The sequence below is a fragment of the Venturia canescens genome, chromosome 11 (genome assembly GCF_019457755.1).
Source record: "Venturia canescens isolate UGA chromosome 11, ASM1945775v1, whole genome shotgun sequence".
Classification (NCBI taxonomy): domain Eukaryota; kingdom Metazoa; phylum Arthropoda; class Insecta; order Hymenoptera; family Ichneumonidae; genus Venturia; species Venturia canescens.
Genome location: NC_057431.1, coordinates 9,945,069 through 9,957,942, shown reverse-complemented (window position 1 = coordinate 9,957,942; position 12,874 = coordinate 9,945,069). Strand labels below are relative to the sequence as shown.

Below are 12,874 nucleotides of genomic sequence, written 5' to 3'. Positions count from 1 at the left end.
GCTTAACCTTGCCTCACCGTCATTTTCAATTCTCTCGAAACTACCTCGAAACATGTGTGTCCCACACACATGTAATTCATCGATAGAGTGCGCTGATTTGTGACGTAAAAAAATCGCGCAAAACCTTATTCCGAGTCTTAAAAAATAGTCAACGATTCAATAAATTCGTCGAAGCAAAGAACGTGGGTGACGCGAGTGAGTGTTCAGTGAGCAATAATATATTTAACAACCGATAAGAAAATCGACATCCTTGTCACGTTAAAAAAATAAGTTTTTGAAAACTATTCACGCTAGAAATTGATATTTCAGTTTCTACAAACGAGCGTGACGACGTTATCTTAGTATTTTATGTAAATAGTTCCATAGTACGTTACGGAATAAACATCGAGACTTTTGTAAACAAACCCGGACGACGAGAAAGAGCGCTATGGAGCGTGCGAGTGCGAGCGTGGCGGAACGAGTCGTGGGTCGTGGGACCAAAACACCGGGGAGTGGGAGAGCGAACGAACGCTGCGATTGGTCAGTATGTGGCAAGAGGGTACGGAGTCTGCGCGAGGGATTCTAACAATGAGAACGATACTCCGCTCGACTTTCGACTTCCGTTTCCGTTAGTTCTGCCACTTCACCCGCGTAACTTGCTCAGGTGAGTCACGTCTTTGGCCGCTTTATTTTATTTACAAAAATGTTAGAAAAAATCGTACAAAATCGCATTAAACAATATTTTTTAATTCCACAAAAACTCCGCTGATCAGATTTGACTATTATTTTTATCGTCCCATTCATCAGGGTTGCTTTTCGTTTGTGTGAAATTGTGAGGTTAATCCGCCACGCGGCATCTGGAAACTAACCGAATATTGTTCAGTAAATGTTTATTTGTTCATTTACTCATTTGAAAGCATTTAGTTAACCAATGACGAGTTCTGAAAAAGATTAAATTGAAAAAACTCAGATTCGATGACGTTCGAATTTGACCGAAAAGCCAAATTTCGATTTGTTGAAAATGAATTTTCCGTTAGCTTTTCCCTTATTAAATAAGATTGTCTGCTCCGAGTCTCTGTGATTTTCGATCCATGGTAATTTTTAAATTTCACCCAATTTATCTCAATTCTTTTATTTAATTTTTTCGTGCCAAGTTTTTTAGTTGGTAGATGAAAATATGATGAAACAAATATGCGTCCGAAGGTCCGATCAACGCACGGAAGCTAGAAATAGCTGAACCCATTCGTGCGTCGGTTCCACGGTTGATAAAAGCGCCTGTCGCAGTCTGACTCGCTGCGATGAAACGGTACTTAAATTTTGTTTATTACTTTGTGTACAATATTTTTTCTTTTTGTCGCAGTCCTTAAATTTCCGTAAGGTATCCCTACACGCACCGCAAGATGGGTAGGGAGGACAAAGCAACCTGGAAGTCCAATTACTTCACCAAACTCATTGTAAGTTTTTTCATTATTCAAACACGGCAATGATTCATCCAAAACCCATAAAACTTACAATTTCATCCCAAAATATATCGAAAATGTTGAAACTTCACTAAATACAAAACAAAATCTTCTAGATTGAATAAAAAATGATGAAAACTGCTGAAATTGAAGTAGAAATTTGAAAATTCCATAAATTAATTCCAACGGTTCAATGTTCCAGCAACTTTTGGATGACTATCCCAAGTGCTTTATTGTGGGTGCGGACAATGTCGGCTCGAAGCAAATGCAGCAGATCCGTATGTCTCTCCGAGGCAACGCGGTTGTACTCATGGGAAAGAACACCATGATGAGGAAGGCGATTCGTGGGCATGTGCAACGCAACGCAGCCCTCGAGAAGCTCTTGCCTCACATCAAGGGAAACGTCGGTTTTGTTTTCACTCGTGGTGATCTCGTCGAAATCAGGGACAAACTTTTGGAGAACAAAGTTCGAGCTCCTGCTCGTAATGGCGCCATCGCACCCTTGAGCGTTATCATTCCTGCTCAAAACACTGGTCTCGGTCCCGAAAAAACTTCTTTCTTCCAGGCCTTGAGCATTCCAACGAAAATTTCCAAAGGAACCATTGAAATCATCGTAAGTTTGTCAGAAACTTATTATTTTGACGTTTTATTAGAATTTCAATGATTTTTACAGTTTCGTTCCAATTCATTCAAACTTTTGACAATTTCCAGTTTTCAAAGGCTCTTTTACTCCGTTATATTTTGAAAATTTTCGAAAAAATTCATCAATTTCGAACGATTTATGTTTTCATGCAATTATTTTTTTTTCCTCCATAGAACGATGTGCACATCTTGAAACCCGGCGACAAAGTCGGCGCTTCAGAAGCCACGCTTTTGAACATGCTCAACATCTCGCCGTTTTCGTACGGTCTCCTCGTCGAGCAGGTTTACGATTCCGGCACTATTTTTGCCCCGGAAATTCTCGACATCAAACCTGAGGATCTCCGCGTAAAATTCCTTGCCGGAGTCGCCAATCTCGCTTCGGTATGTTTGGCTATCGGCTACCCAACCATCGCCAGCGCTCCTCACAGCGTCGCAAATGGGTTCAAAAATCTTCTGGCTATCGCTGCTGTCACCGAAGTCGAATTCGCGGAAGCTACCACCATCAAGGAGTTTATTAAGGTACTGAAATCATTTTTAAACATTTTTCACACGAAAAATGGTTTTTTTTATCCCTAAACTTTGTTTGGTAGAAAATTTTTTTAAAATTATTTATTTTCGATGGTTTTTAATGAAATTTTTGTAACTTTATTCGTCTTTGATCGTTGGAACGTCGTTTTTAAGGGAGTTTTTCAAAGTCGTTTGTTTTTATCCGTTTAAACTTGAGGTATAACTGGATGGACAGCTCGACCAAAAATTATATCTAATTGGAATTTCCGTACTTCGTGATGGAATATAAAAATCTGAAAAAATTCAACGACATTTGGAAAGCTATGAACAATTGTCAATAATAATATTGCCCAAAAGTTAATAACAAATTGTTTAAACGATTAATTATTCAATAATTTTGCGGTGACCTGTTGTTTTTTTTACCAATCAAATGTGTATATTTTTCCGAATGCTCATGAATTTTTTCCGAATTTTCGTCGATTTTTGAAATTTCTTGATAAAATTTTGAAAAAAAATTTTAAAAATTTGAATTTTCGATATGTTTTAAAAGACATATTTACCATCAGTTTTGAAAAGTCTCAAGGTTACTGCATCAAAAATGCACAATAGAGCCACTTGAAAAATTGAAAAAAGGGAATTTCAAAAATCCACGAAAATTCTGAATAAAATCATGAGCATTCAGAAAAATGCGCACATTCGATTCGTAAAAAAACAAGGGTTTACTGTAAAATTGTTGAAAAATTATTTATTTGAACAATTTATTAATAACTTTTGGGCAATTCTATTATTGTTGATAATTGTAGTTCATAACTTTCCAAATGTTGCCGAATTTTTCAGATTTTTATTGCATCACGAAGTACGGAAATTCCGATTAGGTACAATTTATCGGCTGGGCTATCCGTTCAATAATACCTTAATTGTAAACGGAATTTTATCGTTGAAATTTGTATTCTTTAAATAAAATTTCATTTGTATGTCAAAGTTTTTGACATACAAATCGAACCATCAAAAATGTCCGATTTAAAAGTGTATTGAGAAAACGAAAATTCGATGGGAAAACCGTCTAAAGTTTGAATTTTTGCTCACGTCCGTCAATATTGATTGTCATGATGATGAACAAACGCGTCTGAAGTTTCCGAATGGCGCGTCAGAGCTAGAAATAGCTGAACCCACTGGGGCGTGCGGGAACGAAGTTGAAAAAGGCGTTAATTCGCAGTCTGATAAGTTTCGATTTTCAAAAGGAGCGAGGAAAACTTTCGTGGAAGGTAAAAATAATAAATATGAAATTTCGAATTTCAGGATCCGAGTAAATTCGCCGCAGTTGCGAGCGCTCCTGCCGCAGCGGCTGCGAGCGCAGCTCCAGCAGCTGAAAAGAAAGAAGAAAAGAAGGAAGAATCCGAGTCCGAAGATGACGACATGGGTTTTGGTCTATTTGACTAATTTCCATTATTACGACCTTCAAATGACTTCGAGGATGAATCAATGACGCCTCGAGCTCGACCGACTGTACAAAATCGCTCAATTACCATCACCGTCACATGAAAACTCTGCTGTTCTTGTCGACGTCCGAATAAAGTACAGAAACAACAATTTTTGTGTTTTTCATTCTTAAAACCAAGCACCCAGTCCCACGTGTGCAAATTCGCATTCGAAAACTTCGTATTTCGTAATAAACAAGCAAAAATTCATTTTCGAAATTCTCATGTTTGAACATGCTTGAAAAAACAATTCTTAACCTCACTTTTTTTCTTCGATTTCTCGAAATGAATTTTTCTTCGATCTAAAGAGTTTCGAAAATTCAAATAAAAATTTGCTTTCCTCAGTTTTCTGGTCGTCATTTAATCCATCATGAAATTGAGACTCGTAATTCTGAAATCAGCATACGAAAATATAATTTGTTTTCCTTCAAACCGTTACAACATATTGCGACGCGTTTTATTCGGCACAATGACGGAGTCAATTTTAGTTTAATCTACGGGAGAAAAAACAAGACACGCAATGAATATCAGTTTATCTTATCGAGTCTCTATTGTGACCTTGTGTACACAGCTGTTTTTATTTCCATGTGTATCACTTGATAGAAAATAGCGTCGAAGTTGAAGGTTGTCTATAAAAATGTAATTTTATAATATTTACGACTTGAATTCCGCGGCTGAATGATTTTAGTGCGCGTCAATCATCGTGGAAGCTCGTAAAATTGTGGCTCGTAATAAAATTCTATGGATTTTTAAATAATTTTTTATGCCGAATTCGAGGTGGTGGTTTGTCAGTTGAGTTTTTAGTTGAAATTTCCGCCCCCAGAACTGCGAGGCGGCGGCGGCCGGCGGCGGTGTGAATGAGTACAGAGAAGCGGGACTGGCGCGAGCTGCGTCCAGTCGTCGTTCGCTCGTGGCCCGGAGTACGTAAGGACGCCGCAAACGCGTGTAAATTCGGAGAGAAACAGCATTTTTGTTTTTCAGTTTATTGTTTATTTATTGTTGTTGTTTCTAAAGATCGACAAACGCATTTAAATTATTTTTGCCGTAAAATATACAAGAACTTTTGCTGAAACACCGATTTCTTCGTGTTCACGTTTTTTGCACGCGTCAAAATACGATAAAACATGGTTTTAATGACCACCGGGCAACCGCTGAGCTGGGAGGAAACGAAAAAACTTTCCGATCACGTAAGGAAACATGGTATCAAGCAATTCATCAATCTTTACAAACGACTCCGTGACAGACAAGGCGATGTTCTCAAATGGGGGGACGAGGTGAGTAGGAAAATTCTCTTGCATTTCTGCATCGGTATTTTACGTTCTAGTCGCTTATTCGATCGCTACTTCGTCTGCATTATTCATATGCACCTCGTGCTCGCGTTGTCACTTCAGTTTTCCATGTCCCCAGCCGTGTCGAGTTGTCAACATTGTAGCTTATTTACACCTGTCAATTCTCACGTCTTCTCTATATAAAATTATATGAAAAAAATCATTTGACTAACTGATAGTTGCAGTGAAAATGAGAATAAAAAAACCAACTGACAACTTTTTGTCGTTTTTCCAACGCTGTTTTTTTTTTCTATTGACAAGCCTCAGATAAACTCGTAGGAGCAGAGGCACACTTTTGCCTAGTCATGGCGGTCGCGACGACTATCACATTCCTCTCAATAGATCGTCGCGACGAATTGCGTAACTTTACATATTCCCTTTACTTAAAGTTCATAGAATTCGGGTGAAAGGAAAATATTTGAATTTCGAGGTTATGTTTCAAAGCTTCATCGTGCTCATATTTTTTCTCTCAAGGTCGAATACATGATCGTCAAGTTTGACGACGATAAAAAAACTGCCAAGGTTAGTCTGAGGGCTGAGGAAATTTTGGCGAAATTGAATGAAAAAGAGCAGAAAGATCCTGCGTAAGTTTGCCTACTTCAAATCCTGTAATTTGGAGTTTTCTGAATCTTTCAGCATTTCGTTTTACCGGCCTTGTTTCTTGGGTTGTTTTTTAAATTTCAGTGCCGTCAAATCTCTTTGGAGGCCTGAATATGGATCCTACATGATCGAGGGGACTCCAGGAAAACCTTATGGCGGCTTGCTAGCCCACTTCAATGTCGTCGAAGCCAATATGCGATACCGGCGACAAGAAGCAGTTAAAGAACTGCGCGATGGCGAAGTTTTGCTATCCTTGACTAGTTTTCCGCGTTTGGGTGCTCCCGACTTCACAGATCCACCTGTAAAACCAACGCCTCAAGCCGGTGCTTCTCGCAGCCTGTTTTTTCCTGACGAAGCCATTTTTCTTGGACATCCTCGATTCCAAACTCTCACTCGCAATATTCGACAAAGACGTGGGGAAAAAGTTGCCATTAATATTCCTAGTAAGTGAAAAATACAAAGCCATTCTACCCAAAACTAGTTTCTATACAAACTGGAAATGGCAGATAAAAATAAAAAATCAAAGAAGTGGATTTATTCAAATTCTGGACTTTTTCGAGGTCATACCAGAATCGAAATCAATAAAAAAAAAATCTTTTGCTCTCTCAAGCAATTAACTTTTCATTTTTCTCATTTTTATATTACCAATTCAAACATGATAAATTTCAATCACTGAAAAATTCATGAAAAAATGTTGACAAGTGAGATAACTTTCGTGAAAGTTTACAGAGACGAAAATGTGCCCGAGCCCTTTAAAGAAAATTTTGAAGCGCTCGGCGACGATGGAACCAGTGCAAGGGCTGCGCAGGAAAACCATGTTTACATGGACGCCATGGGTTTTGGAATGGGTTGCTGTTGCTTGCAGTTGACGTTCCAGGCCTGCAACATCCAAGAGGCAAGGACCTTGTACGATCAGCTAACGCCGCTTTGCCCAATAATGGTAAAAGGAAATTATCAAGCCGCAAAATGAAGATTAAGGGGAGGAAAAATCAGCTGGAAACAGGAAATTGATGGCTTCACAGTATTTTATTTATCAAACTACTTTTTCAGGAGTTTCCTCCCATTAATCTCATCAAACTTTCAGGAAAAAAAATTGCTCGCAATGCAACGTCGAATACACTATAACCATTTTTTTTATTCAAGTTGGCACTCACAGCCGCAAGTCCTTTGCATCGAGGCTACGTAACGGACGTCGATTGTCGATGGAACGTTATTTCCTGTTCGGTCGACTGTAGAACGCGTGAGGAACGAGGGCTCGAGCCTCTCAAAGAAAACAAATTTCGTATAAACAAATCCCGGTACGATTCGATCGACTCTTACCTCAGCGAACAAGGTGATCAGTATAACGACGTTCCTCTCATTTACGACGAGGATATTTACAAGGAACTTTTGGAAAATGGTATCGATCGACTATTGGCTCAGCACATCGCTCATTTGTTCATCCGCGATTCGGTTTCGTTGTTTTCCGAAAAAGTTCATCAGAACGATCTCGAAGACACGGATCATTTCGAGGTGAGAATCTCCGCTTTTGAAACTTGCTTAAATCGGATTCGTTAATTAAAATAAATAAAATAAAATTGCAGAACATCCAATCAACGAATTGGCAAACCATGCGTTTCAAGCCACCGCCTCCGAACTCATCGATTGGTTGGCGAGTGGAATTTCGTCCTTGCGAGGTTCAAATAACCGATTTCGAGAACGCAGCGATAGTCTGTTTCGTGGTGTTGTTAACACGCGTTATTCTCAGCTACAAATTGAACCTCTTAATACCGATCAGTAAAGTCGACGAGAACATGGCGAGGGCCCAGAAACGTGATGCAGTGAAAAACGAAAAATTCACATTCCGACGGGACATCACGTCGTCCACGTGCGATCCTGACAATCGTGACGAATTCACCGAGTACACAGTCGACGAAATAATCAACGGGAAAGAAGGTGTTTTCCCTGGCCTCGTTCCACTCGTAAATTCTTATCTCGCCAGCATGAACGGCGACGCCGATACTTACTGCACCATCCAGAGGTATCTCAAATTTATTCAGAGACGTGCCTCCGGCGAACTCTTGACCACTGCCGCCTGGCTCCGAAAGGAAGTCACCACGCATCCGGATTACAAGTTCGTTCTTTTATCACTCACGATAACAAGTTTTGCCCTCATTTTGAGGAAAGTCCTCGTGAGCGGTCTAAAGTAGATTTTACTCACCGTTAGTTACTCGAGGATCGAGTGAAAAATATTCTATCGAGTTTCAAGCGACAATTTTTATTTTTAACCCTCCGTGGTCATACATTTTAGATAAAACTCGCTGGTCACGCGGGGCTGGAATGACCCCAGGCATGTTGAACGACGCACAAAAATTGAGGATATTAGTTTGAACGTTTCCTAATAAAAATATCGTGGAGAAAAAATGTTTATTCAATTTTCAAAGTGGCGAAAAAAATCGAGGCCATGTTTAAGAAAAAAGCATTTTTCACTAAAAAAAATCACAATAATTTATAATTTCTAGATTAAAGTTGCGCTTGGGGTCATTTTGGCCCCTGGTGATTGCGGAGAGTTAAAAAATTCAATCTTAGAGACTGTGTGACAAAAAAATCGTCAACAATATTCGAGTGAAAAATAAATTGGACAAAAATTGTTTGAAAATTGCAGAAAAGACGCAATAATAACGTCACGAATAAACTACGATCTGCTGAAGAAGATCGATGCGATTGAGAAGAACGCATCTCTGTGTCCGGAGCTCCTGGGCCCCTGTACGACGTCCAAAACAACCGAGACAATACCGCCGGCTGTGGCCAAAGCCGAAAACTGCCGCACTCCGGACTGTTGATATTTGTATTTTATTTTACCGTAGCAAGACTGGGAGCTGAATATGTGCGAATGTGTGAATGTGTGAGAATGAGAAATCTGAGAGAGAAAACAGAGTTTAGCGGAGATGAAGAACAACAGAGAATTCTTATATATTAAAATATACATAGCAAGATTTTAACGTCATCGCACTGCGTGACCAATACACAGGCACTATGTACGTATATATCGTGTATATGTGAATGTATATTGCGAGGGATGTCCCAGGTTTTAGGCCTTATTCTCGAAGATTCGCGGAGTATCCAAATTTTCAGAAACCACGAGCTTTGGACCCGTGTCTTGACTCAATGGTTGGAGATAGAGCAAAAATGCATCAGATCAATTTTTTAGAGCGTCAAATTTCCTACAAAAAAGTTCCTCTACAATTTTTTCTAGGGCCTCTTTTTCAGTTGTGGAAGGGCCACGAAAGAAAACGAAGACAAACTTTCCAAGAACCTTTTTTGACTGGATCTCGAGGCTGCAGTTCTGGAGATGAAGCAATGAGGCCAAGGACTTTTTTGTAGAAAATTCTCCGCTCTACAATATCGGTTATGAGCAATTTTTGCCTATCTCTCATTCTTTCGACGTTATGCAGGATTGATGACTTTCCTTCCTCTTTTTTGGCATTCAATCAATAAAATAGGTAATTTGGTGGAAAAATTGAAAGAATCTTTCGAGATGAGACGTCTTGTTTATACAATCTCATATATGAAGATATGTGTGTACATATATAAATATTATATAAAAACATACTTAAGGTGGCAGCGCGATAAATCCGCGGGAAGGAGAAAAGTGGCTTTCACCAACGAGAAATTACGATCAAGAACAAAAAGAACACATTCCGCTGAAATTTGCCTCGGATTTTCTAATTTTCGTCTTTTATTGTAATCCGATTTTGCATTTGTCAATTTTTTCCTCACGTTGAGGAATTTTCGATCTTAAAAATTCCACGTTTCACGTGAATTATGTTCAGGGAGAGAAAAGAAAAGAAAAAGTATTTACTGGGTTACACTCTTTGGTCGGAATGAACTAACAGAAAATGGCAAATTTTTGTTTTTACTCTTTTTGTTTTTTTCATCGTACGATTAAATTGTTACGTTTACGAATATTATTTTCTATTTAGATTAAAATTTGGTGAGAAGAAAGGCACGCTCAAAGGCAAGATGAACAAATCCCAATAAAAAGTATTTATGAAGATTTTCAACAGTTTTTCTCCCCTTTATTCGTTAAATTTACTCTCTTTTTTCCCTGATTTTAAAGCTTGCACACTTTTCAAAAACTAAAATTATTCACAGCTGTCAAAATTTTTCTATTTCTCTTAGATATTTTGATTGAGTTTCCTTACACCTATCGCCATCGATCAGTCAAAAAATTATATTTGAAAAGTCAAAATGCTACTTGTCAGGATTTTCATATTTTTTTTCATTTCAATGCTTTTTTCTCACAAGTTCGATTTGTTGATTCAGGAAATTCAGTTTATGCTCAGAATTTATGATTTGAGCTGCGAACGTTAAAAATTTGGCGTTATTTTTACTTTCAATGGTGGCATTTGTCGAAACGAATTTTTTGGAGCTCACGCGCAACCCTTTATTTCCCAGCAAATGCTCTTTTCCACTATTTTTAAACTTCAAAGTTTGGCATAAGTCCATCGGTTTATCGGAACAAGAAAACAATGAAGCTTTTATACAGCGGTTCAAGAAAAAACCATTTAGTGAGTCGAGTATAAAACAAGAAACTGATACTGTGACGGGGTGTCTGTTTGAAACTCGAAACACAGAACTCGGAGGGTCTACCAAGTGCATTTTGTTTTGAGACGAGGGAGATAGCGAGTGAAAAATTAAAGGTGACCGAAATAACGAGCACATCGGCGTCCTGAGCATCTTCAAGGCAGCAGCAAGTTGTTTTACCGCTCAATGTGATTCTCTATATGGCAAAATTCCTGAACTTTGTAAACTTTTAGAAATTTTGTGAAATCGCTGTGGCCGGATGGTGAAGAAATTATTGGATTTTCTGAAGAAACAAGTTCATCGACGACGATAAAACGACAAGTTCAGAATCATCCACTCCGAAGGGTACAACAGTAACATTAAACAGGTTCGCAGTAGTCAAAGTTACCCGCAGCTCAACAGCTAACAGCCGTTCTTGGAAAATGCCATCAGTTTATTTTATTTTTTATTTTCTTAAGAAAGTTATCAACTTTCTGTACATTTGGTTGAATAAAATTCGATCATTTTTTCTTAATATTAGAAACTCTCAAACTTCATTAGTTAATGGAAAATTAGTCGATCTGTTGCAACGGGAAATGTGGAAGAACGAGGTTGCTATAAAAATTCTCAAAGACTTGGAAAAGTAATTGTCGATATCATCTCAGGTTTGGTTCTAGACTTTGAACAGTTTGCAGATCTCTATTCGTTCGGTAAGAAATGTACGAGTTCCAAAATATTGCTACCACTTGTACAACTAGTACTTGATATTGTAATGGTGTCAGGGAAAAATTAACGAGCTGGACGAGTGGCCACACCTGAAATGATGTAACAAGAAATTTTAATATTTTTTTTTTCTTTGGAGTTTTGAGATGAAAATTTTGGGTTAATTCATTGAATTGTTGGAATTTTGGGGAATATTTTCAAATTATGATTTCAGGCATTATTAAAATTGAAGATTGAATTCATGAAAATTTCCCATGAAGTATTTTGACATTTGTGATGATTTTTTTCTAGATTTTTTGTCAAATGTTCACTCATTTTTCAACAGTTACAACTTTCACCATGGGGCATTGAAAAATAGTTAAATCTATAGATTACCTTATAATTGTTGAGTAAAATGTCACTGAATTCGTTTTCAACTTTTGCTTTGACACTTGCGATTTCATTGCCTTGCATAAGACCAATGGTAGTCAACAAAACAACGATGAAACAAGGTGCAAAAAGTAATTGGTCACAGGTAACCTTTTTTAATGCAGCCGTTGCACCCTTCGAACCAAAAAATTTGTCCAGCAAACCATACCAGGTTCTTGTCACGGGACCCTGAAGATGTAAAAATTTTATTATTTATTTGGTTTTCTCCATTCTTTTATCGGATTCACAAATTCCTTTTTTTTCATTTTTAATGATTTTTCATTTCTTTTGTCGTTTGTTTTGACATCAATTTGTTTTTATAAAAAGATTCGTTTTCTCGAATGCACGAGGTCGAAATTTTTTATAAGTTTTTTACGATTGGAACTTACAGCAACGCAGAAACCGATGGCAAAAAATTGTGAAGTACGAAGAAAATCCAAGTCGTTGAATTGGCGTTTTTCTATGAAATTTTGAGCGATTTGATCGCCAGTTGCCATGAGAATTCCAGCTTGGACGGCTTGAGCTCTCAACGGATATTTGACAATTAAATTTTTGTAGACTTTCAGTAAAGAAGACATGACGAGAGATTTCGTAAAAAAAATTCAATGTTTGCACCATCAAAAGCGTTATGTAGTCACATTTATTTATTCATAGCTGTGTGTGTATATGCACTGTTTATATCAGATAGTTCGAAAAGTACAGGTTAATGTGTCAAACATTTTTATTTACGCTTAATATCGCGGATATCGCGCAATACTTCTGCGTAGGCAAAAACCATGCGCGAGCCGTAGAGAACGACGCAAAAGTTTTTGCCGAAGCGATTATTCTCTTTTTCGATCGTACAATCAGAGTCTTTTCGTCAGGGTAAAATTAAGAGATTTTTTGTAAGAGCTCGCTGTACGTCGACCACGTGCTTCCGGTTTTGTCATTGGCACTTTATTTCATCAAGTCGTTTCGAGAAGATCGATAAAGAAAACTCGTGAGATCCTCTTGGAGATAAAAATAGGCCGATAAATGTCATAGTTTCGCAGCAATTTCTCCATTTTTGTCGTTAAATAGTGAGCAGCAATAGAATTTCGTCCGTGACACAGTTGCGGAGATAAAAAGAACTGAGATGGATCAGAAGTTTGAAATCCCCGCGCTCCCCGCATCGCTACCAGAGCGCCTCTCTCGAAAAATACGCGAATTGTGCAGCGACTCGCCC

The 12,874-nt window shown here is 38.2% G+C and overlaps 3 protein-coding genes across 3 annotated transcripts; 2 read left to right on the top strand and 1 right to left on the bottom strand.

Moving 5' to 3' along the window:
* The first annotated feature begins 531 nt into the window (after nucleotides 1–531).
* On the top strand, nucleotides 532–4,178 carry RpLP0 (ribosomal protein LP0). Its single transcript, XM_043431837.1, has 5 exons — nucleotides 532–643; nucleotides 1,340–1,433; nucleotides 1,642–2,052; nucleotides 2,256–2,600; nucleotides 3,888–4,178. The coding sequence occupies exons 2-5, from the start codon at nucleotides 1,380–1,382 to the stop codon at nucleotides 4,026–4,028; spliced, it is 951 nt and encodes a 316-aa protein (XP_043287772.1). The 5' UTR covers nucleotides 532–643; nucleotides 1,340–1,379; the 3' UTR covers nucleotides 4,029–4,178.
* A 765-nt stretch (nucleotides 4,179–4,943) lies between these two features.
* Gclc (glutamate--cysteine ligase) lies at nucleotides 4,944–10,037 on the top strand. Its single transcript, XM_043431836.1, has 7 exons — nucleotides 4,944–5,340; nucleotides 5,869–5,978; nucleotides 6,079–6,437; nucleotides 6,717–6,934; nucleotides 7,138–7,506; nucleotides 7,578–8,107; nucleotides 8,639–10,037. The coding sequence occupies exons 1-7, from the start codon at nucleotides 5,191–5,193 to the stop codon at nucleotides 8,814–8,816; spliced, it is 1,914 nt and encodes a 637-aa protein (XP_043287771.1). The 5' UTR covers nucleotides 4,944–5,190; the 3' UTR covers nucleotides 8,817–10,037.
* Nucleotides 10,038–10,972: 935 nt separating this feature from the next.
* On the bottom strand, nucleotides 10,973–12,593 carry Mpv17 (Mitochondrial inner membrane protein MPV17). Its single transcript, XM_043431846.1, has 3 exons — nucleotides 12,060–12,593; nucleotides 11,638–11,859; nucleotides 10,973–11,354 (listed from the first exon to the last, which is right to left on the bottom strand). Exons 1-3 carry the CDS (start codon nucleotides 12,246–12,248, stop codon nucleotides 11,196–11,198), a joined length of 570 nt encoding a protein of 189 aa, XP_043287781.1. The 5' UTR covers nucleotides 12,249–12,593; the 3' UTR covers nucleotides 10,973–11,195.
* Nucleotides 12,594–12,874: the final 281 nt, after the last annotated feature.

What these genes read in the sequence shown, in the direction of transcription:
- RpLP0 (XM_043431837.1), top strand. Translation starts at nt 1,380, where the DNA reads ATGGGTAGGGAGGACAAAGCAACCTGGAAGTCCAATTACTTCACCAAA. An exon ending in ATTACTTCACCAAACTCATT is followed by an intron (nt 1,434 to 1,641) that starts GTAAGTTTTTTC and finishes TCAATGTTCCAG; the next exon opens with CAACTTTTGGATGACTATCC. An exon ending in AAGGAACCATTGAAATCATC is followed by an intron (nt 2,053 to 2,255) that starts GTAAGTTTGTCA and finishes TTTCCTCCATAG; the next exon opens with AACGATGTGCACATCTTGAA.
- Gclc (XM_043431836.1), top strand. Translation starts at nt 5,191, where the DNA reads ATGGTTTTAATGACCACCGGGCAACCGCTGAGCTGGGAGGAAACGAAA. An exon ending in AAAGAGCAGAAAGATCCTGC is followed by an intron (nt 5,979 to 6,078) that starts GTAAGTTTGCCT and finishes TTTAAATTTCAG; the next exon opens with TGCCGTCAAATCTCTTTGGA. An exon ending in AAGACACGGATCATTTCGAG is followed by an intron (nt 7,507 to 7,577) that starts GTGAGAATCTCC and finishes ATAAAATTGCAG; the next exon opens with AACATCCAATCAACGAATTG.
- Mpv17 (XM_043431846.1), bottom strand. Translation starts at nt 12,248, where the DNA reads ATGTCTTCTTTACTGAAAGTCTACAAAAATTTAATTGTCAAATATCCG. An exon ending in CCATCGGTTTCTGCGTTGCT is followed by an intron (nt 11,860 to 12,059) that starts GTAAGTTCCAAT and finishes TTACATCTTCAG; the next exon opens with GGTCCCGTGACAAGAACCTG. An exon ending in TTTTACTCAACAATTATAAG is followed by an intron (nt 11,355 to 11,637) that starts GTAATCTATAGA and finishes ACATCATTTCAG; the next exon opens with GTGTGGCCACTCGTCCAGCT.